The sequence below is a fragment of the Emys orbicularis genome, chromosome 4 (genome assembly GCF_028017835.1).
Source record: "Emys orbicularis isolate rEmyOrb1 chromosome 4, rEmyOrb1.hap1, whole genome shotgun sequence".
NCBI classification, from domain to species: domain Eukaryota; kingdom Metazoa; phylum Chordata; order Testudines; family Emydidae; genus Emys; species Emys orbicularis.
In genome coordinates this window covers 145,858,849-145,884,885 of record NC_088686.1, presented here as the reverse complement: position 1 = coordinate 145,884,885, position 26,037 = coordinate 145,858,849, and the positions used below count along the sequence as shown (strand labels likewise).

The 26,037-nt window shown below is 46.5% G+C and overlaps 1 protein-coding gene across 1 annotated transcript in view; it reads left to right on the top strand.

Moving 5' to 3' along the window:
• Nucleotides 1-26,037, top strand: part of PLXNA2 (plexin A2) — a 282,077-nt gene that overhangs the window by 189,521 nt on the left and 66,519 nt on the right. The window contains exons 9-12 of the mRNA XM_065404089.1: nt 5,582-5,782; nt 8,598-8,694; nt 11,494-11,684; nt 24,038-24,189. Of these exons, the coding sequence (XP_065260161.1) occupies nt 5,582-5,782; nt 8,598-8,694; nt 11,494-11,684; nt 24,038-24,189 (641 nt within the window). The remainder of the gene's footprint in view (nt 1-5,581; nt 5,783-8,597; nt 8,695-11,493; nt 11,685-24,037; nt 24,190-26,037) is intronic.

Here is a 26,037-nt window from a genome sequence, read left to right as displayed (position 1 = left end):
TTCAAGGACATTGGGGGAAAGCCCTGTCTTAGACAATTGCGCAAGCTCTTAAGTGCCTACAGCTCTTCAGAGAGCCCTTGCAGCATGATTCTTAGCCGTATAAATGCTGAATCAGCCCTGCTGTGATTTGAACTTGTGATACCCAAGTATTAGCTATGTCAGAGTCAATGCTTAAAACAGTAAGCATTCCCTTTCAGCTTGTAAAGTCACTACATCGGTCATTTTTTCCCCCCAGGATGGCCGTCTTCCCCTCTGCTGGAGTTTAAAATCACTCTTGGCTGTTAATCCGTGGAAGGCCTGTTAGAAATAAAATAAAAAATATACAGGGAAAAGTGCCATTAAAAAAAGAGTTTACGAGGCAGCAACTTAAGCTACTGGCTCTCCCATACTGGCCAGCGTCTGTTTCTCATTTACAACATGCCTGAGTCAGTGGAGAGATGAGATCCCGTCAGTATAGCTGTGAGCTGGGCAGGGCATTCATTCGGCCTGCCTAATGGTCGCTAATGAAATTCGTGGGTTTCCTCCTTGCATAGATGGAAAGAGTCGGATCCTGGCGGCAACGCTCTTGTGGTGTTTGCCTCTCGATGAGTTAGTTTAATTGATAGAAAGGGTTGTCCAATGGTCAGAGCACTAGCCTGGCACTCAGACCCATTGGGTCAGTGCCCTGATGTGACACAGACTTCCTGTGTGACACAGGACAAGTCACTTAGGTTTTCCTGGGCATCAGTCCTCCATCGGTGCTTCACAGGGAGGTTGTGAGGACAAATACTTTGAATACTGAGAGGTGCTCAGGTACTGCAATTGTAGGGGGCATGTAAATACTGTAGATAGATAATCCTGCCTTGGCATTTAGGGACCTAGCTTCTAATCCTGGTTTTATGTTACCTTGGAAGAATCACTTCACCTGATGGAGTCTGTTTGCCCATCTGTAGAATGAGGGTAATGATATTTACTACTAAATGTTGTTTGTACAGTTGATATCCTGCATATTTAAATTATTTAACGACATCTCTAGGTGCCCAGAAGTGTGAAGTTTTGTTAATTACTTTCATCTGTTCGTTGTAATCGCCTGTTGTCTCTCGTCAGACACTTGCATTGGAAGCCCTTTGAGGCCTGGGCTGTCTTGTCATTGTGTGTATGTCCAGCACCTAGCACAATGGGGCCCTGATCCCTGACTAGGGGCCTCCAGGTTCTACCACAATACACATGTTAAATAATGCTATTAAGACCAGGCCGGGACGGGAAATGGGAACCGAACTGAGGACTTCTTGACTCCCAGCCACGTGCTTAAATAGAGGCTATCACCTTTTCCTGCCACTTTTCATAGAATCATAGAATATCAGGGTTGGAAGGGACCTCAGGAGGTCATCTAGTCCAACCCCCTGCTCAAAGCAGGACCAATTCCCAACTAAATCATCCCAGCCAGGGCTTTGTCAAGCCGGGCCTTAAAAACCTCTAAGGAAGGAGACTCCACCACCTCCCAAATTCACAGTTTGTGGCATGGTGGCATTTTGATTTGTTGTTTGCTCATTTAATGCAAACGCCGAGAAAATATTTTTGTCTGGTTTTCTATGGAGAATTTAATAAAATGTTTCCAGCTTCACAAATCGGGCACATTTCAAAGATTAAATAACTTTCACTTCACCCGGCTCAAGCTGAGGACCCCCAAAGCTTACTTGTTTTGTGAAATGATTCAGGATTCAGGCCTGTCTTCACTTGAGTCCTCTCATTGTCCGGATCTCTGGTCAGTATTGGAAGCCTCTGCAGCTCAGGAAGGAGTCCATTACCTCCCCACAGTGGGCCATTAAACTCAATGAGGGTGGAGACTGCCTCTCTGTTTGGCCCTGGCTGTGTGGTGCTGCATCTGGGGTCATTTACCACTCTCTCGGTAGCTGTTAGGAACCCCTCATCTCTGTCATTCTAGGAGAGGAACCCATTTACCTTACTCTTAGATACAAGACAGTGGGGGCCCAGTTCTAAATCCCAGGCCATATTAGGCTCTTCCCCAGAATCTGTCATAGTCTGTTAGCTCTCGAGGAGACAGGCTGCTGGTTCCTGTGGCGAAAAGAGCCCATTCTCTGCTTTGTCGTTTTCAGTTCCATGTGTGTTTCTCCAGACTGGAGCAGGAAAGGCCTGCAGTGGAATTTCTGTGTGTTCCCTCACCCCCTCCAACCCTGGGGGCTGCAGCTGAGCTCCCCCTTCCCACTTTGTGAGTCCCCTCTGGTTTCTTGGTTTCCTTTCTAATTGCTGTCAAGTATCAGGGGGTAGCCGTGTTAGTCTGTATCCACAAAAACAACAAGGAGTCTGGTGGCACCTTAAAGACTAACAGATTTATTTGGGCATAAGCTTTCGTGGGCTATAGCCCACTTCGTCAGATGCACGGAGTGAAAAATACAGTAGGCAGGTATAAATATACAGCACATGAAAAGATGGGAGTTGCCTTACCAAGTGAGGGGTCCAGTGCTAACGAGGCCAATTCAATCCGGGTGAATGTGCCCCATTCCCAACAGTTGACAAGAAGGGGTGAATATCAACAGAGGGGAAATTACAGTACTTTTTATAGTGATCCAGCCACTCCCAGTCTTTATTCAGGCCTAATTTGATGGTGTCAAGTTTGCAAATTAATTCCAGTTCTTCAGTATCAGGGGGTAGCCGTGTTAGTCTGTATCCACAAAAACAACAAGGAGTCCGGTGCCACCTGCCTACTGTATTTTTCACTCCATGCATCTGATGAAGTAGGTTATATCCCCCGAAAGCTTATGCCCAAATAAATCTGTTAGCCTTTAAGGTGCCACCGGACTCCTTGTTGTTTTTTCCAATTGCTGTAACTTTGACCTGGCAGGAGGATGGTGCTTTAGGGCTTTTTCTATAACACTCTGACCATTTGCATTTGACTAGGAGAGTTTTATTCTTGGCACAGCTCCAGATTCCATCCCGAAGGTGAATAGAATCTTGAATCCGGATCGAGAAATGCTTGTGCTGTCCATTGGCTTGAATCACTTAGCCACCACAGAGAAACACCTTCCCTCCTGCCTGTCAGGATCATAGGTTCCCTTTATGAAACAGAAGGATTTTGTAGGATGACAGGCCGGGTTTGCTGTTTCCAGGCTTAATCTGAGGAAGCTCTACGAAGTCTAAAGGGGCCATTTCCAGAAGAGTTAGGGGCTTAAGTTCCTGAGGCCTAAAGGAAGGAAGGCTTGCGAGGAAGAAGGGGAGTTGGCATCCTGGCTTCCAGCGACATCAAAGTTCATCCTTTTAGAGAGCTGGCATCTTCTTAGCTAGCTTTGCTTTATATCTGGCATGGTGAGATATCTCCAGTGATCTGTGGATGTAGCTGCAAATACATGTGGGCAGTTTTACTGCCTGCACAGTACGCTGAGAGCTTTGGAGCATCCACGCTAAGCGTGCAACCTTTCCACTCATCCCCCTCACGTACCGGTGTAAACTAGGATTGCTATGCATAGAGCAGCCTGATTTTGTTTCCTCGTTTCCCCCTCGGTGAGGCCCCATCCTACACGCATTGGCTGTCAGCGCGCAGAATGCCCACTGAGCTCAGTGGGAATGTCATGCGAGGAAGCATGGCAGAATTGGACCCTTTGTGAATCAGGTATCTGTTTTACAGCTAGCATTTGCTGACGGGCTTTCAGGACTGTTACCCAATCTCTACCAGTCTGTAGAGCTGGGACCCAGTTTTGCAGACTCAAGATGAGTTCATAGAAGCATCTAGTCTGGGATTTTCTAAAGAGCCTAAGGGCGTTAGGTGTCTATCTCCCATTTGAATTCATTGGGATTTGGGTGCTAATTCCCTTGGGTCTACTTGAAAATCCCAGCCCTAAACTTCAGGGTGCTTATTTTAACCAAATCTCTGAGCATTTGGACACCTCTGTCTTCCCATCAGCGTGGATGGGAGCGGAAGGTGCGGCTTCACATACAGGAATAGCACCTCAGCCCTTCAGCTTCCTTCCGGGCCCAGCTGCAGGTGGCAGAAGTCCCACTCGTGCGTCACTGAGCTAAGAGAGGATCTGTACTGGTGACCCCTTTGGCTTTCTGCAGAGAGCTAGTTGGAAATTTCTCAATACGTGGGGTTTTCATTGGAAAATGTCAATTAATCGAAACCAAAACTTTTTGCAGGTAAGGATTGGTGTTGATGAAACTCTGGTTAGAAAGGTTTCTTGGGTCCAGAATGGGCTTTCTAGTCAAAACGAGAGAATTAAGAGCCCACCCCAGAATAACCTGTAGTCCAGTGGTTAGGGCTTGGACCTGGCTCTCCCACATCCCATCTCAGGGCACGTCTTCACTACCCGCCGGATCGGCGGGTAGCAATCAGTCTATCGGGGATCGACTTATCGCGTCTAATGAAGACGCGATAAAATCGATCCCTGATGGCTCTGCCGTCGACTCCGGAAATCCACCGTGGCAAGAGGCGGTAGCGGAGTCGACGGCGGCGCGGCAGCGGTCGACTCGCCGCCGTCCTCACAGCCAGGTAAGTCGACCTAAAATACGCCACTTCAGCTACGCTATTCACGTAGCTGAAGTTGCGTATCTTAGGTCGACCCCCCGCTGTAGTGTAGACCTAGCCTCAGTGCCTTAACCACCAGGCTATAGGCTATATTGGGAGGGGTCAGTCTCTCCCTCTCTCTCTGTTTTTTGTGAAAACTTTTGAAAGGTCTCAGTTTTGTCCGGATGCAGAATGGGAAAATATTTGAAATCTCAAAAATGTTCATGGGTCAGGAAAACCCATTTCCCTCTCATCTCTGTTGCTGCATACAGGTCCAGCTGGGCAGTTGGAGACTAGCCAGAGGTGTTGAATGATGGGGTAGGGTAAGAGAGAAGAGGGGAATAGGTTTATGGAGTTGGGGCTACAGATTGTGAAATTGATAGGATATAGAAATAATTTTGCTAATTTAAAACACAGAAAGAAGTGGCACCAGGTCGCAAAAGGGAAGCATATCCCATGCCGATGAGTCTGTTTTTGAAGCAACAGACACTGATGTGCACCCCAGGAATGAAACCTGATTAAAAAGGAAACCTAGAATGAGTGTTCAGTGTGTAGTTAGGAGGATCCAATCCACCTCCCAGTAAAATTGGGTTTTGCTGGAGTTGGGAAGCAGAAGCAATTGATAATGCATTGCCTCTAGCTTGTGGGGGAAGAGAGGAGTGGGGGGTACTCTCAGGGTTTGTGTCTCCGGAGATAAAATGCATAGCCCACAGCAAGCCAGGAAGAACAATGATGCTTCAATATATTTCCTGAATAATAACATCCCCTCTTGTGTGGCTGCAATGAAAATATCCTGCGCAGAAAATATTGCTGAAGGTTATTTTTCCCTGCACTTAATCTTCTGTCTTGTGGGCAGATTGAGGAGTGCAAAGAGAATTGTCTGTGATCAAATATCCCGGGGTGCATGCTGGACTCCAAGTGCGGGATGTTTGGCTGCCCTGCCTGGTAAACAGCCATCCAATTTAGATCCAGGTTAATGTCCCAAATGCCCAGAGTTCAGGAGTGTTCAGACCTGATGTTATATAAAGGTAAATGGCCCCCTAATAACTGGAGCACCTTTGTCTCCATGTTTGCTCCTCCCAGGACTGCCCACAGCTGTTTCCCACAGAAGAGATTCTGATCCCAGTAGGGGAGGTGAAGCCCATCACACTGAAAGCCAGAAACCTGCCCCAGCCCCAGTCTGGCCAGCGTGGGTATGAATGTGTCCTCAACATTCAAGGAGTTATTCATCGTGTGCCAGCTCTGCGCTTCAACAGCTCCAGCGTCCAGTGCCAGAACAGTTCGGTAAGGAGCCGGTGCTCTGGGGATTGACGCGGGAGAAGGGAAGGGATTGTTGGAGTGAGAGAGGGGAGCGGCTGCAGTGATGGGAGAGGGGTAGGATAAAGGGGGCCCAACAGCCAATGGCCATGCTGCAAGTGAGTCCTGGAATGCAGAAGCTTTAGAGTTGAATGGATGAGGTTATCAGGGAGCTGCAGAGCCTGCTCCTGGGCTGAATTTGCACCATTGACTAACGCTTCCACATGCTGTGAGGTAGGTAAGTATTGTTATCTTTACTTCCAGATGAGGGAACTAAGTGAGGTTACATAACTTGCCCATGGCCACAGAGGAAGTCAGTGTTAGACCTGGGCCTAGAATCAGTTGTTGTTCCTGGCACCCATCACTGTGTTCTAACCACTAGGCAATGCTTCCACTTACCGATATTAGAGATGCCTCTTTATTTTATTTAAACCACCCATCCTACCTCTAACACAGCAGTCACCCTAATGTTGACATCAACGAGGAGACACTGTGAATAAGGCGAATTTAACTAGAAGAGAAAAAAGATGAAAGGAAAATGGGAGAGGGGAGGCAGAAGGAATAAAAAAATCTAGGGGTTAAACTAATCCTGAATTTCAGATGGGAATCTGCTGTAGGCATGTGAGGTGTTTAATTATAATACTGGCTGGGTGAAGGTCCTTTATCTGCCAGTGACTGTGGGGGGTCAGTGAAGGCGAGATAGGGACAGGTGGGGGGAAGAATACAACAAAGGTGTTAAGGCAAGCTAATTCACACAGGAGAGAGAGAGAGAGAATTATTGGCCTCTTATCAGAGAGCTGTCAAATTCCAGGTCACCGCAGCTTAATGGAATGTGCAATGCTAGGAAAGAGGGGAATGGGACTCAGCTGGGGGAGCAGACGTGGCACCGCAGAGTGATACAAATTCTCTGAATGAAACCACTGAAGACATGCATACAGGGAACGACTGCAACTTGGTCTGCATTGTGGCAGCGTGGCATAGCCCATGAAAGTAAAGCCCAAGAGATTCTACAGCAACTTCTCAAGCTGTAGGAACACCATTGGAACCATTAACAGAGAATACCATCGTACTTCTTAGCGGGAAGGCTCTCGCTTTTTGCAGTCATTCTTGCACGTGGTAGGGAACAAAACCCAGGTTCTGCTGCATTCACAGCACAATGCAGATCTCAGCTCTTCACAAAGGTCATTCTCCAAACTGCAGAGGAAGTGCCTCTGTGTTTGTTTGCAGAAGACACTAGTCTACAAATGGAAAAAGGGCTGGGTGAAGAAGTTTGGGTCTCTGATCTCTAGTCATGTATCAGTGAGGGTTTTAGAAAGCTGCATGGACAGATAGCTAGAGTTGCTTGGTTCTAGATGGTGGAACCAGGAACTTCAGGATCTACTTTAACAATCCATGCAGATACTCCTAGCTTATTAATCAGGTTCTGAATTGTCTTACATTTCCCTGGATATTTGTGCCTCACTAGCTCTCTGTAGGCCCCATAGCAGGGTAGATAATAAATGTAATAATACTAAATAGCCCTTTTCCTATCCAAAGTGATTTATAAACATTACCTAACAAATACTCAGAGCAGCCCTGCTTTAGAGAAATCCTATTATCCTTTTATACAAATGGGAAACTGGAGGCAGACAGTTTAAGGGCCAGTCTGCACACAAAGTTGTACCAATACAACTAAAGGTGTGGTTTTACACTGACTTAGTTAAACCAGAGCAACTCTATGTGGGTGAGGCCACTTTGATATCTGTTTAATCCAGGCTTGTAATGTTTAGTTCACGCTGGTAAATGTATATGGACACACTAAACCAGTATAAGTAGATCTACATTAAACCAGTGCAACTTGTGTGTGTAGACAAGCCCTAAGTGACTTCCCAAGACCGCAGAGGGAGCTAGTGTCAGAGTTGGGATTAGAACGCTGGACCTCATGAGACCTACTCCTGTACTTATTCCATTCAGGTCACATTCTGCTCGACAGCATGAAGGCTGATGTGGAACAGATGTGGATAAATAATCTGTGAGGAAGGGAACACTAAACAGTCAAGCGTTTTGGTGGGGTTTCTTTAATATGCTTGCTTTTTACAGTCCCATTGACATTTTCCTTGTAGGAAAATTGGAGTCATTGGTTGATCTGCGAAGACTGCCAGCATAGGGCCCAATATGTGCTAATTATGACTATGGCACTTGTGAAGTGTCTACTAGGAGAATGGTCTGAGACCTCCAAACTCATCTGTATGGCTCCTGGGCATCCGCCCATATACATTCCAGGCAGTGCTACCCTGATCTGGATTTGAACTGGTGACTTAGAAAATCCCTCCTCTCCACCCTGAATAGGGCGCACTGACTGAAATATTTCCTTAGTAAGTTGTCAGATCTTTGCAGCACATTTGTACATTCCTGATTACATTGAGGGAGTGTGGTGTTAGACGGAAAGTTGGCCCAATCTGTCTCCTGGGCAGAAGTGCCACTGTGTAGAGCCTCAGTCTAGTCTCATTAAATAGTGGGGCTGTATTTATGAGAACAGTCAGTGTGTCTGGGATAATTAATCTATTACCTCTTGCAGGGTCCATCAGCTGATTTTAATTATCTTTCTCTGGCAAGGAGAAATGAGTCTCACCATGTGGACCCAAAGCAGGATCCTAGAAATGAGTTAGAATTGTTGGTCACTTAGACATCATCATGTGTTTTTTAAGCAAAAAGTTGTTAGTTATAAATATATATATATATATGTAATTTCCTTCCTGGTGTCTCTTCCTGACACATCCTCCCAAGCACATCCCCTAAACATTTTTCTTATCTTGTTCCTTAGTATCTCTATGACGGGATGGACATAAGCAACTTAGCAGTGGATTTTGCTGTGGTTTGGAATGGAAACTTCATTATTGACAACCCAGAGGATTTGAAAGGTAAGGGGTGCTCTGTTTACTGCTGCAGTGTCTTATCCTTGAGTCATGTGGTGGAGGGGACCTGATAAGGGCTTGTGGGGGAGTGTGTGGTCAAGCCCATTTCTAGAAAAAGAAATTTCTATTCACAGGAAGACTGGGTTAGAACCCTGCTAGTCACAGCCAAGTTACACCACCATTGTACCCAGCATCATTATGATCCCAGTGTGGACTCTGCCCAGATTTCTAGCCCACAGTTAGCCATAGCCCAGACCCTCAGCATTACAGAATTGGCCCTTAGTGAAAGCAGCCTGTACACTGCAAAAAGGAAATCTTTACTAAACACATTGACCGGCAGCCAGCTCAGAGACATCTCTGTCACATAGATCCATAGATTCATAGATTCTAGGACTGGAAGGGACCTCGAGAGGTCATCGAGTTCAGTCCCCTGCCCGCATGGCAGGACCAAATACTGTCTAGACCATCCCTGATAGACATTTATCTAACCTACTCTTAAATATCTCCAGAGATGGAGATTCCACAACCTCCCTAGGCAATTTATTCCAGTGTTTACCCACCCTGACAGTTAGGAACTTTTTCCTAATGTCCAACCTAGACCTCCCTTGCTGCAGTTTAAGCCCATTGCTTCTTGTTCTATCCTTAGAGGCTAAGGTGAACAAGTTTTCTCCCTCCTCCTTATGACACCCCCTTAGATACCTGAAAACTGCTATCATGTCCCCTCTCCGTCTTCTCTTCTCCAAACTAAACAACAATTCTTTCAGCCTTCCTTCATAGGTCATGTTCTCAAGACCTTTAATCATTCTTGTTGCTCTTCTCTGGACCCTTTCCAATTTCTCCACATCTTTCTTGAAATGCGGTGCCCAGAACTGGACACAATACTCCAGCTGAGGCCTAACCAGCGCAGAGTAGAGCGGAAGAATGACTTCTCGTGTCTTGCTCACAACACACCTGTTAATACAACCCAGAATCATGTTTGCTTTTTTTGCAACAGCATCATACTGTTGACTCATATTTAGCTTGTGGTCCACTATAACCCCTGTGGCTGCCTCAGACCCCTCTGTCACAGGTCAGTACGATGTGACCTGTGCTTCTCATATCACGTTACTTTGAGCCATCCACAAGGTTGAGGCGAGGTTTTCATGTTGGGCACTGAAATCTGGGAATCCCAATGGGACACACTTGTACAATAGTGCTGCATAGTTTGACAAGGGGAATGGAGCATGAACTTAACAGGCCTGGGAGTGCAAGGAGAGAGAATAATTTGCAATAAGCATAAATAACAAGTGACTAGAAATCTGCAACAGCAAAAACTTCACCTTTGGACAGACTGCAAAACCCTCTGTCTCTCCACACAACATGGGCAGCAGCAGTCCAAGCTTCTCTTCATACACTAACTTACCAAGGCACATCAATCCTAACCTAGCGGGATCACCTCTGAAAATATCTATGGGCCTCCCTACAGCTCTGTATTTTATATAGCATCCTTCACCCTGTAGGATCCCCAAGTGTTTTACAAGTTGTACATGGGAATACCACTTGCCCACCACTCAAACGCAATTGCCTGTGATAATTTTAGGGAAGTAGATTTAACCAGGATATTAGATCTAAAACCTCTGATCATGTGAAAATTCAGTGTGCGCTTTGTATGTGCCTCTTATTATATCTTCAGTAATAGCAGTAGTCCATATGGATACTGCAGTTCATTATGTGGACTTTGCTTCTGGATGCCACAACGCTCATTTTAGAAAAGACCTGTTAAAAGATCTGACCTGTAGAAAATCTACATTTGCCCTGCTCTGAAGCGAGCCAGTGCAGCCAAGCCCCGATAAAGAAAGAAACCTGTTATACTTCCAGCTATAGGAGGAATGCAGTAGGAAAATAGAGCTGGTACCAGAATACATGGCTGTGTGACAAAATCTAGTGTATTGCAGAGCAAAATAGACTGAAAGCAGCCAATGAGCCCCCTGAAAAGAATACCTGTTAATAGTCCCATTTTGCTGAAGCAGGGACATCAATTTAACAGGTTCCTGTTTATCCACGTAGGAGTTATATTTTGCTTTTGAATGCTTTGAAATTTTCTGAGGAACCTGATACTTTGGAGCCCTGTTGGGAGACCCTGCCAAGCTCCCTGGAAATGGAGACATTGTTTCAATGAGCTCTTTCTTGGTTTAGGTCAATGGAGTAAACTAAACAAAGAGGTTTTCAACGCTGCCTTCCAAAGCAAGCATGGGGAGCAATAACGTCTGAGAACATCTGGAAAAAGGATAAGTGGGAATGAGAAGGCTTAAAAGCTCCATTGCCAACAAAACCGTGCGTGGCTCTGATGAGCCTGACTAACGTTCCCTGTGGTTCTCCAACTACGCTGCCCAGCTTTGCAACAGTGCTGCTTCTGTCCCAGCTGGCACTAGTCACCTGGGCATCCACGGTGGTCAGGGCAATCAGAAACGGCTGAGTTAGAGAGCGAGAGGCAGGGAGCGATCAGCTTGTTGAAAAACAAATGTGAGAGATGGTACCCCACGAGCTGTGCAGAATATTTACAGCCATTTAGGTACAAGGCAGATCTCTCGGTAACCTTTCAGTTCATTACCCCCACAGGCCCTATTCCCCTTCTTCCCCCCGCACACACATCTTTTTCAAGCATCTCCACCGGTGCCTGATGAGGTGGTCTCTTCTCTTCATCAGTCAAGGGGAATTGTGGGCTGTCTTCATCTCTACTGATACTGTAAGCAGATGTAGCTCTTTTGGTCCTGAAGATTTAGTCCCCAGGTCAGTGCTCAGTCTGCGCCTCTCCCTTCTCCACAGTTCACCTGTACAAATGCGCCGCCCAGCGGGAGAGCTGCGGCCTGTGCCTGAAAGCAGATCAGAAGTTCGAATGCGGCTGGTGCAGCGGAGAGGCCAAGTGCACGCTCCGGCAGCACTGCAGTTCCCCCATTCACCCTTGGCTCGACTGGTCCAGCAGGAACGTCAAGTGCTCCAATCCCCGCATCACCGAGGTAAGAGAATCCAGCCACAGCGAGTCCGCCTGTCTGTCATCCCTGGCCCATTCTGTTTAACCTCATCATGCTTGAAATGCCAGATTGATTTGTGTCTGCTCCTGGCTGCCTCATTTCTGGCCCAGATACAAGATATCCTCCATTCTGCACTGAAGAAGAATGAATAAAACACTTCAGTGCTTCCCGCAAAATTAATGTGTTGCTTCCTTAGCGTGTGACCAGGGGTTACACCCTCACTGCCGACCATTCCCTCTCTGTCATTTGTCTGGATGTGTCCTCAGCACTGGGGTGCCCGCTATGCCCTGCTCCTTGGATACTAATTAAACCAGGGAGGTAATTAGTCTATAATTGACTTCTCTGGATTACAGGGAGGGAGTTAGGACCCTACACGAGGTGTCTCCTGGAGGAATTATTCACTGTAAAGCAGTTGTTGGGGTGATGCTTGTTGGTGGTGGCTCTTGGGGGCCAGATCAGAGTGTTGGATCCAGGAAGCCTTTGATTTCTTGCTTAGCTAGTTTCTAATACAAATTTAGGGTCTAATTTTCCATTGCCCTGCACTATGTGTTGCCATTCGCACCTGTGCAAAATGAATGTAAAGTGGGCATAAAATGTTACCAAATCAGAATGGCTGCACAAGGGACAATCAGGCCTTCTCAGCACACAGACTTGCACCAATTTAATGAAGGCCTTGTCTACACACAAGCTGCACCAGTTTAACCTGAATCCATTTTTAAATAGGTTTAGTTAAACCCTGCAAATTCATTTTTACGGTTTGAGTGGCTTATTTTCCATTTAGCAGAGAGCTGTTCATAGTGGCCTTATGCTAAACCAATATAAGTCTGGTTTACACCAAAATAAGTTTGTTCACACAGGGGGGTTGCACTACTTTAAATAAATCATTGTCCTAGAATCACAGAGTTTAAGGCTAGAGGGGACCATTAGAACATCTAGGTGTACAAGTTCTATGTGCAGATCAGACCCCAGACCCTCAGTGTTCAAATTTTGATACAGATAGTCATAGAGCAATGCCATGTATTTGTGTATTTCAGTGGTTAGAATGGAAATCATGTTGCCTCTGTATAAATCCATGGTACGCCCACATCTTGAATACTGCGTGCAGATGTGGTCTCCTCATCTCAAAAAATATATATATTGGAACTGGAAAGGGTTCTGAAAAGGGCAGCAAAAATGATTGGGGGTATGGAATGGCTTCCATATAAGGAGAGATTAAAAAGACTGGGACTGTTCAGCTTGGAAAAGAGACGACTAAGGGGGGATATGATAGAGGTCTATGAAATCATGACTGGTATGGAGAGAGTAAATAAGGAAGTGTTATTTACTCCTCATTACACAAGAACTAGACGTCAACAAATGAAATTACTAGGCAGCAGGTTTAAAACAAATAAAAGGAAGTATTTCTTCACACAACGCACAGTCAACCTGTGGAACTCTTTGCCAGAGGATGTTGTGAAGGCCAAGACTATAACAGGGCTCAGAAAAGAACTAGATAAGTTCATGGATAGGTCCATCAATGGCTGTTAGCCAGGATGGGCAGGGATGGTGTCCCTAGCCTCGGTTTGCCAGAAGCTGGGAATGGGTGACAGGGGATGGATCACTTGATGATTCCCTGTTCTGTTCATTCCCTCTGGGGCACCTGGCATTGGCCACTGTCGGAAGACAGGATACTGGGCTAAATGGACCTTTGGTCTGACCCAGTACGGCCGTTCTTATGTTCTCATCAAACGGATGGCTAAGCATATCTGTTTAGTCTGCAGAGCTGGGTTCAACTTACTAACAAATTAAAATGTGAGATCCTCTTTCACACACTCATAGAAGTTAGAAGGGGAAAGACCTTACTGCTCTGGCCATTACTGCCATCAGTGCAAACCCTTGGTGTAGACAAGGCAAGCTGCTACAGGCAGCCATTTGTAACGGTGCAGCTTAGCCTGCTTTTAACTAGGAATAAGCTGCCCCAGGGCAAGTACCAGTTGCCTGTCTACACTGAGGGTTTGCATGGGTGCAGGTACACCAGTGGCTGACTGAAATCAGGGCGTCTCCTCTTGAGTCTATTCTGCAGTGCTTTCTCTGATCCCAGGGTTTTAGGGGTTTATCTACACAGCAAAAGCTGTTCACAAGCTAGCCTACCCGAACTAGCTTGAATCCAGTCAGGGTGAGTAACAATAGCAGTGTAGACACCACAGCACGGCCTTCAGCACGGTAGTACAAGCCCAGCCGAGACCCTGGTTATGGACTCCACTCATAGCCTGCCTTAAAGTTTGCACTGTCTTCACTGCTGCTGTTAGCTTGAATCCAGCTCCTGCAGCTGTCTCGTGTAGACTTGGGGTGTGTCTCATAAGTCGGTGCTTTCACTACTGCCCTTTGGAGGACACACTACAGACTAACACCTGTCAGGGCCGGCTCCAGGGTTTTGGCCGCCCCAAGCGGCACAAAAAAAAAAAAAAAGCCGCGATCGCGATCTGCGGCGGCAATTCGGCGGGAGGTCCTTCGCTCCGAGCGGGAGTGAGGGACCGTCCGCCGAATAGCTGGACGTGCCGCCCCTCTCCGGAGTGGCCGCCCCAAGCACCTGCTTAGCAAGCTGGTGCCTGGAGCCGGCCCTGACACCTGTGATGGTTCAGAAGCTGTTCCTCAAATTCACTTTCCTCATTTCATCTCTTCCCCTTTAAATCATTCCTCTCCCTCCTTGTACTTTCAGTGTTGTTGTTGTTCATGCTTCAATTTGTTACTTTTTGACAAGAAAGGACACTTATTATTATAAGGTGTCAGGTTCTGATTAATTTCACTCCATCATCATCAAATTGTGAGAAAGAAACAGACACAAGGGCTTTTCTAAAAACACAATAATATTTACCATTTACGTGATGCTGTTCCTCTGCTGAACACTTCGCAGACTTTAGCTAATGTCACAACCCCTGGTGAGCCGGGTAAATATCATTATCCTCCTTTGACCGAGAGGGAGGGGAGAAAACAAGCATTAAGCACTGGGGTAGATTTGTGGGGTTGCACCAGGGCTGAATGTGGCCCAAAGAGTTTGACTGGTCCTAGGCCTCAGAGAGAGTTGGTAAGGAGATACTACCTGCCAGTCCTGTGCTCAGGTCTCTGTGGGTAAGTCTACACTGCAGCTGGAAGGGAGTCTCCCAGCCTGGGCAGACTGACTTGTGGTAGCAGGGTTTGAGCTAGTGCACTAAAAATAGCTGCATGGATGTTGCGTCTCTGGCAGAGATTCTGGTTAGCCACCCGAGTTCAGTAACCCCCCCTCCCCGACTCTCCCCACCCTGTCTGTCTTATGAAAACATGGGTGATTTTCATACTTGGGCCCTATCATCCTTTGTTGTTGGAGCCTGATATGTGGCCCCCCTCCAGATGCCTTTCAGCCAATGAAATCACAGTTTTTAGCTGAAAAGATCTTGCATCCCCATCTCTTGTGCAGTTTCACCACTGCTGGTTTTTAGAGACTAAAATGTATTCGGTCTGCAGGGCTATAGAAAAGCAAGGATAATGGCGGTGCTGATTGAACAAAGAGATCAGCAGGTTAAGAAATCAAGCAGCCGAGCTTGGTGGAATGAGTTCAGGGATTGCTGCCTCTCCTAAATCAAACGTCAGTTTTGGATTATTTTACAGGCTGTAGCTTGGTTTTGACAGACCCACCCCAACAGAGTATGTTCTAGGCCTCCCCCAACAGGGAACAGTCCAAGAGTCTCTTGATTTGTATAAAAGCCAGGTTAGGAGCTCATCAGTCACTCTTTTTCCCCCCAGCACCCTCGCTGTAATAAAATTCGCCTTGGAACCATCGATGGCTGTCCCTGACAGCAGCCACCAGGGTGCATCTGAGCTCATAGTCAGCTCAACCTAGAGAAAAGAAAACCCTTGGCAAATTGAAATGCGACAGGACTCCTGACCCATTGTGACAAGTTTTCGTTGGTTTCCTATTTAAATGCTTTCTCCAGCTCTATGTAAGCTCACTAACTCCCTGCAGTTTAAGATCATGAGAAACATTAACCTCAACAGAAAAGGAGGATTCAGGCAATGTTACATTTTCCAGCAGAGCGAAAGAGAGAAGAGGCTATATTCTTCTCTTTGCAAATCTGGAGTAATGCTTTTGACTTCAGTGGAGCTGCTCAGGGTTTACGCTGGTGTAACAGAGCAGAATTTGGCCTTGTCAAGTGAAATACATGAGATTCTAGTATGGGCAAGTGAGTCTCTCATCTAGCAATATTCTCCTTATCTAACATTTGAACGTCTGAACACGAATTTCTCTCCAGCTCACCCTTCTGCTGGAGCTCAGCCACCTCAATAGGTGCATACATGGACATGCACACGTGTGTACACTCAGTGTCTGCGCTTATGTTTCTTCCAGTTATCACCATAGAGTTAGATACTTGTGTCCACAGGCAGGAATCCAGAACGGTTATCTCCCGAGTGCCCCAGATATTGTGAGGGAATAACTTGTGCTATAACCTTACCCAGTCTACAGGGACGGGCTGATTTCACTGGCGACTGAATAATGTATTCTTTTTCCATCATGCCTTTTCAGCATCACTGATCTCAAAACGCCGTACAGAATATGGAATGTGCACCGATGAAATGCAGCCACCTCTGGGGCAACCAGCTGGTGTACAAACACATTGGTGGAGGGAGTGGGGAAATTGGCAAAGGACAAAGCCCTGGCTTTATTAGAGGTGCCTCGATAGAATGAACCTTAGTTTGTAAGGGTTCACTCCAAAGATTCACCTCACATAGCAGCATGGTACTCTGCTTACCTACCCCTGATGGGTGAAGGCCTGTACTGGTCGTCCAGGACTGGTCGAACCAGAGCTGGATCACCCGGGTAAGGAGCTCCATGCTTGATCTTAGGTGAGATGTCCTAGTGGGGCTACTCAGACATCCCCAAGCTCATTTGACTTGTTTTCTAATAACCAGGAGGCACTGCCAGCCTGGAAGTTTTTCTAACCTGCAGCAGCCTCGGCTCGGGTGGCATGGCCGCAGAATTTCCACAGGCCAGTGTCTGTTAATTTAAAATAAAAAAGGGCATGCAGGGAATTAACAAAAACCTCTCAAGGCACCAACAACGATCGCTCCCTGTGCAAAATTCACTCTGGGCACAAAACACAAGGCCCCTGTGGCTCTTAACTCCCACTGAACCATGGTTTAAGGCCCTTGTGTTTACTTAGGTCCTGATTCAGCAAAACCCTTAAGCATATGCTTAAATTTAGACTTAAGGTGCAATTAAGTGGTGCAGAGGCTGTGTGCGCTGCTTCTTTGCCCAGGGGTGAATGTCACCTTGGTTATGTAGCCATTGAATTGAGAGCACCACCTGCTCGCTTCCATCTGATGCCATGTGATGCTAACCCCTATTCTACCAGCCGGATGGGTTCAGAGATCTTTTATCTTAGAGGCGTTTTGTTTCCTTTTTTATTTTTCAATAATCTTTTAACAATAAATAAACTTCTCCCCTCTCCCCCTTCAACAGAATGCAACTCCCTCTCTTTCCCACAAGCATTTGTGCTGTTTGCACAAGGCTGGGTTACAAGACGCCAGGAGCAAAATAGGCTCCGCCGGCAGTTTCCCTCATACTAAATGATTCCGACAGTTGTAACATTTAAGAAGTCTTATTTTCTTCTCCTTGAGTTAAGCAGGAGAAATAAAACCACAAAACAACTTTCAGCTAAGCTGCTCGTGTTCTGAGCTGGAGATTCCATTCCTGCGGCGTTCATGCTAGCTGTGGGCTGGGCACTGCCATAGAATATTTTATCACTGTCCAACTTGGAAAGTAATATCGGCGGTCTCCGTCCAAGGAAAAGAGAGCATAGCTTAGCCGTGGTTATTGCAGATTGGTTGCCTCCATCACCCGGCCTGTGTGTCTCCTTCAAAGCCGGAGGCACGAAGGATCTCTCCAGGGAATGTTTGAATCTTAGGGGATTGACGACCTAAGTGGACTCTGAGCTTGACACGAGCAGAAGGTACGGTTCTGCTTGTGCTAACAAATCAATGTGTTCCATTTTCAGGGGTCTGAGTTTTAGGGGAGCCTACAGGCAGACCCTTAGCGCAGGGTTCAACAGGGTTGCACCAGTGGAACAGAGCGGCGAGTTTGACCCCCTATACTGGCCCATGTAACTAAGCTCTTGAATCATTCCCACTGAAAGACTCTTCACCATTTCTCCTGTTTGCAGTTAGCTTCCCTCTCTCCAGTCAGTTCAGCGCTCTAGTTCTCATACCCTAGCCCAGTGCGCTTGCATCCAGGTTCCCAGCATCATGGGGGGATGTGTAAATGCCAAGGAGAAACCCTGTTGTCACTGAAACAAAAGGAAATGAATTATAGTTAACATACAGTCCTTCCGTTTACAGCAGTGGTGGTCCGCGGACCGGTGCCGGTCCGTGAGCCATCGGCTGCCGGTCCGCGGCGAGTTTCCTCATAAGAGCGTTGAATAGGATAATAATATGGCACCGGTCCCTGGCACATTGGGGAAAAAAATTGCCGGTCCCCCACATCAGATAGCTTGAGAAGCACTGGTTTACAGGACCCGAGTCCATGCTCTCGCCTCCGTCAGCAGTGTCCCTTCTTTAACAGCATAAAACTTCCCTAATGTCTGTAGCCTCTGTGATAAATAAATAAAAAATCAGTTTTCTTGAGAACAAGCAGCTCTCTGATCTCCTATTCATTTATTTGCAGGCCTCATTAATATAACATCACTGCAACAAACAGCTAAAGGGGGGTAGTGTCAGGCTGAATAATGGAGTTGCTCTGCTGAGATAACAATTAGGTTCTGAATGTGCTATCAGCTAAGACAGAGACAAGGAGGGATCATGCCGGGATGAGGAGCTAGGGATGCTTATGTGCTGGGTCCCTGCTGGGCTCATCAGCTGGGATCCAGCTAGCTTAGAACATAATAAAAAAATAAAAGGACAAAAAAGAAAAGAGAGAAGGTAAATGACACTTTGGTAATTTTTTTTGCCACTCTTTGCGTGGCTGGGACTCTATCTTTTTTTGTTGTGTCTTTGATGCTGAGTGTGATGGGGTATGATAGTCACTTATACTGCAGGACTGTCTGGCTCACCTCTGACTGTAGCAAGGATATCCTTAGGATCAGCTGTAAGACACATCTCCGTCCCACACACAGACCCTGCTTTTTGTAGCTCTGTGTTGTTTTACATTGAAAATGGTGAACCACCCCAACTGGGGTGACAGGAAACATTAATGATGCTAAAAAAACTGGATCCTACCTTAGGAGAGGGAACTTTCTAATGGTAGGTAAGGACAGGAGGGCTGGGAATCAGGATTCCTGGGTTCTGTTCCCTGCTCTGAGAGGGGAATGGGGTCTGATGGTTAGCGTAGGGGTGACTGGGAGTCACAACTTCTGGGTTCTTGTCCTGGCTCTGCCACTGATTTGTGGGGTGACCCTAGATAAATCACTTCTGCTCTCTGTGTCAGTTTCCCTGTCTCTAAAATAGGTTCAGTAATACCTATTTGTGACCCAGAGCACCCCTGTATTCACACCCTACACATCATTGTAATCTTTGTGCACAATATACCTTGTGAGGTATCATTTAAAAACTAATAACACGCTGATCATCAATATTCTTGTGTAATGTATGTACGAAATTTGTATTAAGAGTTAAGAACATAAGCTGAAATGATGACTAATGGGTGTTTACCAGACAAGTCTGGGGATGGGGTGAACCGGGGTGTCATCAAAGTTAATTGGCAATCAGTGGTCAATTGGCCATTGTTTGGCAACAAAGTGGGGCAGGAACAGGTCGATCTGCATTTTAGCAAACAACATGGAACTTCTTTCACCATAAGATTCCATGTCTCCATCCTCACAGCTGGAAGGCACTTTATCAGGGGTAACCCTCAGGAAAATCAATGAGGAGTCCTTGTGGCACCTTAGAAACTAACAAATTTATATGGGCATAAGCTTATAAATAAATTTGTTAGTCTCTAAGGTGCCACAAGGACTCCTTGTTGTTTTTGCTGATACAGACTAACATGGCTACCACTCTGAAACCTCAGGAAAATGCAATTCAAAGGGTGACTGGACTGTAAAAGTGAGGGGCAAAAGCACCCCAAGCTTTCTCTCCCCATCTCTCTTTCATCTAAGATGACAAAGGAACCAGCTTTCTGACTTAGGGGAGTTCCTGACCTGAGAATTTGGTCAGCCCTGTTGCTGTGATCTGTGGTAAGGATTTTGCCTGGAACCAAGTCTAGCTTGTTAAAACATTTCTGGTAGCTAAAACTTATCTTTATTTCTCTTGTATCCATTTCTGACTTTAATACCTTATACTTGTTCTCACTTAAGCTCTTTCTCTGTGTAGTTAAATCATCTTGTTTTATTTTTTTCATTATAAACTAATCCAGTGTTGTGTTTAAACTGAACTGCTTGATAACTCCATTTAAAATACACCTCTACCCCGATATAACGCTGTCCACGGAAGCCAAAAAATCTTACCGCGTTATAGGTGAAACTGCATTATATCGAACTTGCTTTGATCCGCCGGAGCGTGCAGCCCCGGCCTCCCGGAGCGCTGCTTTACCGCGTTATATCCGAATTCGTGTTATATCGGGTCGCATTATATCGGGGTAGAGGTGCAGTAAACTTGAATATTGACCCCTTACAGGGGTAATGGACCTCTAATATCTGAACTGCCCTGGAGAAGGCTGGACAGTGCAGAACACACTGACCTGCACTGATGATTTGCCCTGATTCCAGCCGCTGTGTCACCACATCAGTGCAAACAGGGTAAACTGTCATTTGCTTTGCTGCAGCTTACCCTGGTTCCAAGCTGGAGTAAGCAGCACCAGTGTGAACAGTGGCTTTGCCTGTGTACAGTAGGAGTTTGCACTGGTGCAGCTACCCCAGGCTTTATAATATCATCTCTCCTGTCACTTTGGTTATATTCCTGCACTTTTATGAAGATAAGATCTATGCAAATGCAAAACATTATACTTTCACCTAATAGTCTCTGATGCTGATCCTTTTGTGCAAAGCCTACTATGTCCCATTTTATAGATGGGGAAACCGAGGCAGAGAGCGGGAAAGTGACTTGCTCAGGCCACACAATGAGGTAGTTGCAGAGCTGGGAACAGAACCCAGGAGTGCTTACTCCCAATCCCATTTTAATTGATAACAGATGTTCTAGAGACCGTCAGGATTTGTCTTCGCAAGAGAGAACTAAAATAAATACCCTGGTGATGAGCACAGTATAACAATGTAGACACATGGGAAGAGGTATTAAATAGAATGAGATGGTCTTGTTACGTGGAGACTGTTTCCTCCTGCATCTCAGAACAGAAAATGAGATTATTCTTAACGAGAATCTCCTGTCTCCAGTTCATGCATCCTCCAAGTGTGACTGGCTGTCGCTGAAATTCGAGAGACACTGTGATGTCAGCAGCAGCCTCGGGTCAGACTTGCTGTGCATAATTGGGTTGTGCATCCGCATAAGTATAGGGTCTGACCATGGTATGTAAAAAATAACCCAAAGTCCAACTGCCGCTGCCGTTTCAGCATGGCAGTCGCACTGCATCGTGCAGTGCACAGGCCGAGTCCAGTTCTGCTCAAAGGAGGTCACCGAAGTTCTGCACAACTGGACCTCTAAGACTTTGCTCCTTTCTATGCTTTTGACTGAATCTCCCCAGCTGTAATTAATTGAATGCATCTGTCCTAACCCTGGGGCTGCTACTTGGCACAGTTATTTCAAAACTGTTCAATTAGCGGCCCCTAAAATCTAGGTCGAATGGAAATCTGGTTCGGGCATTTTCCAGGTCAGGACATTATCAAAATAAAAAATATAAAAGAAATGTTGTTTTGTTTGGCAACACGGTCTGGTTTTGTCGGTTGCCGTTGGGTCAGAAAATGGCAAGCCACAGGGGTGGTTTTTGGATGTGTGATAAGTCAACACATCCTGTAGTGTAAATACTGCAATAAGTAGGGTTTAAACTAATTTACAGTCGTAAGGAATGTAAACTGTCAAGAATTGTGTTCTGGTTATGTGTGACTAGCAGTGTCAACATTAGCAGCCCGGGCTGTCAATGTTCAATAGAATACAATACAACTTGATTTTTGTATAGTGTCTTCTTTGGGAACACGGTGCTTTGCAGAGCTAAGTGGTACAAGACATGCTACGTGGTATGAGTTTCAGAAAGCAGCGGTGCAACAGACACTGTATAGTGAATAAATTAAAGCCTTCAGTCATAAAACCCAGAGTGCAAAGAGAGAGAAATTGAGGCATAGGCAGTGCAGAGAAAGGTATTTTAAAATACAATGCAGCTGTATATCGTATGGTCTATATAGCAAGTTGCAACCCAGAACATTTTGCCAAATTAAATAATACAGCTTCAGAGTTAATAATAAATAGGAGCAGAGGTGAAGGGAGAGAAATTAAGACATATAAGTGAGGGAGAAAAGAAATAGTTTCAGCTGAGATTTGAAAGGAGACGGGAAACAGAAAAATGAGGTAGAAAGATACAGGGAGGCTATTCCAGGCAGCAGATGCTGCGGAGAAGAAGGCTCCTGCACTGCTGGTAGTGGATATGTGAGGAGGCCAGTGTTAGGTAAGTGGAGGGGTTTAAAAAGGGATCATCCATAGAGGTCACGGGGTGGGGCACATGCCAATTAAATCTGTAGCCAGGGGATGTAATAGAACATGATATGCAGGGGTTCTAACGAGGGCTGCTTTGATGGGCTACTGAAACAGCGGGATATTCTGTATTTGCCAACATGAATGATTATCAGTGTTCATGTGTTACATTTCATCTCCTTCCATGTACTAACAATTCAGATCCCACCTACGAAGCTGTTCTGAGCTCCTGGGGAAAGTGGGCAGCCGGTCAGAAAAGTTGGGTAGGATGGTGGGAGGGTCAGAAAGCTGGAGCTGGTAACCAAAGGCTGGGGATTAAGTCATTCTTGCATTAATAATAATCCTTTGCTCTTAACTAGCGATTTCACAATCCATCTCAAAGTGCTTCACAAATGGAGAGTCTCTATCCTTATCCCCATTTTACAGACAAAGACCTGAGGCACAGAGACTTTCCCAAGGCCTCACAGCAAGCCAGTGGAAAAGCCAGGAATAGAACCGAGGTCTCTTGGGTCCCAATCCTATGGCCTCTCACTATCCTAGTGCATGCCACTGGCTGGTGAGGGGGAGTGATCTTTAATGAAATCCTATTGCAATTGGAACGGAGGCAATCATGATTGAGAGACACTATAAGTGGACATCTTTAAAATGTACTCCTCACCCTTTAGCATTTCAAAGAGTTGTTTGAAGTGCTTCTCGTTGCCTTACTCACTAATAAAATGTGGTATTAAAATTCAGAGACCGTCCAAGGCAGAACGTAATGAAGTTCTCCATAGCAGCAGCCCACTCCTTTAAGGTTATGATCTTGTATATAAGTCTATAAAAAGGGAGCTGATCCTATCTTTCTAGCAGATATTTCTGCTGCTAAGATTGTTCAGGCCTCTGCCAGCTGCAGCACTTCAGCCATCTTCAGTTCCGGCACAGTAGGCACAGACGCTGGCTCCCATGACTACTGCAAGATGTCTGGGCGTGATATGGGGCATGGAAGTGAGAGAGGTGTGCTGGACTGGGGATGATGATGGGAGTCTCTAGCCGCCCCAAGGAGCCAGGTGGAAATGATGTAGGTTGCAGTGTTCAGTGCTTGTGTTCAGCTTGCGTGATAAAATTCATTATACAGCAAAACAGGTGAAGGAAGCACTGGGCTTTGTGGGGAAACCATCCAAAGACTCTCCTAGGTCCTGACATGGTAAAGTTTGTGTGAATGAACCACTGTGCTGTAAACAAGTTCCATCTGCAAAGCCCAATGGGTCTGAGAGGATCCCCGGGTCATTTCCCCATTATCTCCCTGTGTTGATGAAAGAATTGGCATTACTCCCCCAATGGGCTGAAGAGGCGAATGGCAGCCCCTAGTGGTGCCTGTGTGCACCGTAAGTCACAGTAAGTCAGTGCTGTGGGATCACGCCACGGGGCTGTGCAAGCGTCCTGCATGCAGCTGTGCTGACTTACCTGCAGGCAGGCCCACAGCACCCCTATTGCTGCAGGAGCAGAGTCGCTGTGAGGAAGTACAATGGATTAACTCGTTCCTACCACGCTGCATCTCTTCAGCCTCTGCTGGTGGGAAACGGTGAGGAGAAGTTGGCAGGATAATCTCCCCTCCTGTCTGCAGCATTAATAGGCTGCCGGTCGGTTGGTTGCAGCTGCCAGCCCTTCGAGGGATCCCTCCAGACCTGGTGCAAAGAAAGTGCCAGGACATGAGCAGGCTCAAGGCACCTGCCAGGAGGCGACAGTAATGCAGATGCTGTATTTTGTTTCCTCTCCAGATCCTGACCGTGTCAGGGCCCCCAGAAGGAGGGACGCGGGTGACGATCCATGGCGTGAACCTGGGGCTGGATTTCTCCGAGATTGCCCACAACGTGCAGGTGGCGGGGGTGCAGTGCACTCCCCTGCAGGAGCAGTACGTCATCGCAGAGCAGTAAGTGCACTTGGCCCGGCTCTTAGAGTTCACTAGTGGGTGCCTTTAATTTCCTGGCGTCTTGGTGTACAGCACCCGATCTAGCAGCCCTTCAGAAGGCCTGTTCTTCGTGATGAAAGCAAAAGCACAGTCAGCCCGTGAGTCAGAGACGTGCTCCAGTCACTGCCTGCCTCTCTCCTCCCTGCTCTGCAGAACTGCGGCAGTGCCTTGCGGGCCAGATCCTCAGTGGTTGTAAACTGATGTAGCTCTCCTGACTTAAATGGGGCTGGGCCAGTTTACACCTGCTAAGGATCACACGCTTGGATTTCATCCCAGGCACTAACCGGCCCTTTTAAAGGTTTATTAAGCATTTTGTTTCCTTCTGCACCATGGCTCCTGCTTTGCTAAGCAACTTTTCTGATGAGCACCTTGCTGTTTACCCTCAGCCTTTCCACCTCCCTCCCCTCCGGTTGGAATGCATCCCGCGCTGCTGACTGCAGGCAACCATTTGTTAGGTGTGTGAGGCGGTGACAGCAGTTTAATCCGAATAGGCCTCCACTGGAGTCAATTCATTTATTTCACTGAGAAAAATGTCAGCCGAAAATTAGAAAATAGGCGTGTAACAGAGGACAGGCAAATAAACCTCCCAAAGTGACACATGTCCCCATTTCAGATCGGGTTTTTTTTTTTGGAAGTTCTATTTTATTTTAGCCAAGATGCCAATATGCTTACGAGAGTAGGGGGTGCATTCATGCAGAGTGGGCAAGATGGAATATGCTAAGCAACTTCTTTTCTTGAGTAATCTTTGCTGCACTGGCAAGGTGGTCTGGCAGCTAATACAGATACAGTGCCGCACTGTCGGAGCAAGTCGGAGAGAGAGAGGAGAAACCCAAGGGACTGAGAATGGATCTGTCCCAGGGTCTGTAGCCGCTGAAAGTGGTTGTTCTTTGATGGCTTGAGTGAAATGAGTTTGGTGGGTCTCAGTCTAGTTCTCAAAGCAGAGGACGTGTCTGTCACTAAAAGCAGTTGGCTTTAATTCACCCCCTTGCTGGCAGTCCCAGCAGAGAGGCTGTGAAGACTGAGCTCCCCTTTCATGCCTAGCCCCACTACCTGAGCTGTTTCTGTGCTGTCTCTAGCTAAAGTACATTGTTCCTGGGGACTCAATTCCTTTCACATGGACTAAATACAGATTTTGCAGAAAGGATAGCGACCTGCTCAGCAAGATAAACTTGTCTGTAAGGCCAGGGCAAAGGAGAATTGCTCTGGTGAGCTCTGGTGGATTACATTCAGCTTGAGTTCCCCTTTGGATAGTCAGGCTTAGCCCTGATCATATTCCCCTGACTATTCGCTCGTAAACACTGAGTGAAGTCTAAGTCCATCTCAGTTACCCGCCGCTCAGGTCAGCGATGCTGGTACTGTAAACTGAAATGGGGGGTTCGGTCACTTCAGGAGGTAGGGAGAAGAGATTTCAGGCTGGGAAGATCCCTTATTTTAAATAATATAGTCCAGTGGTTAGAGCAGGAGACTGCAAGTCAGGATTTTTGAGTTCTGTTCCAAGGTCTTCCCTTCATTTGCTGTGTCAGTTTAGGCCAGTTACTTTAATCACTCTGTACCTCAGTTTCCACATCTCTAAAATAAGGATAATAACATTATCTACTGTTCTTAGTGGGGGGGGGGGGACTGTGAGCAGCTCAGGTTATGTCTACACTTCGAACTCGGGGTGGGATGCCGCTGTTCATGTACACATACTCACGCTCGTTCTCATTAAGCTAGTGCGAGTATAAAGATCAGTTTGGCTGCGGTAGCATGGGAGGCAGCCTTGGAGGCATGGCTGAGCCATGCCAAGTGTCTATCCACAGTTTCAGGTGG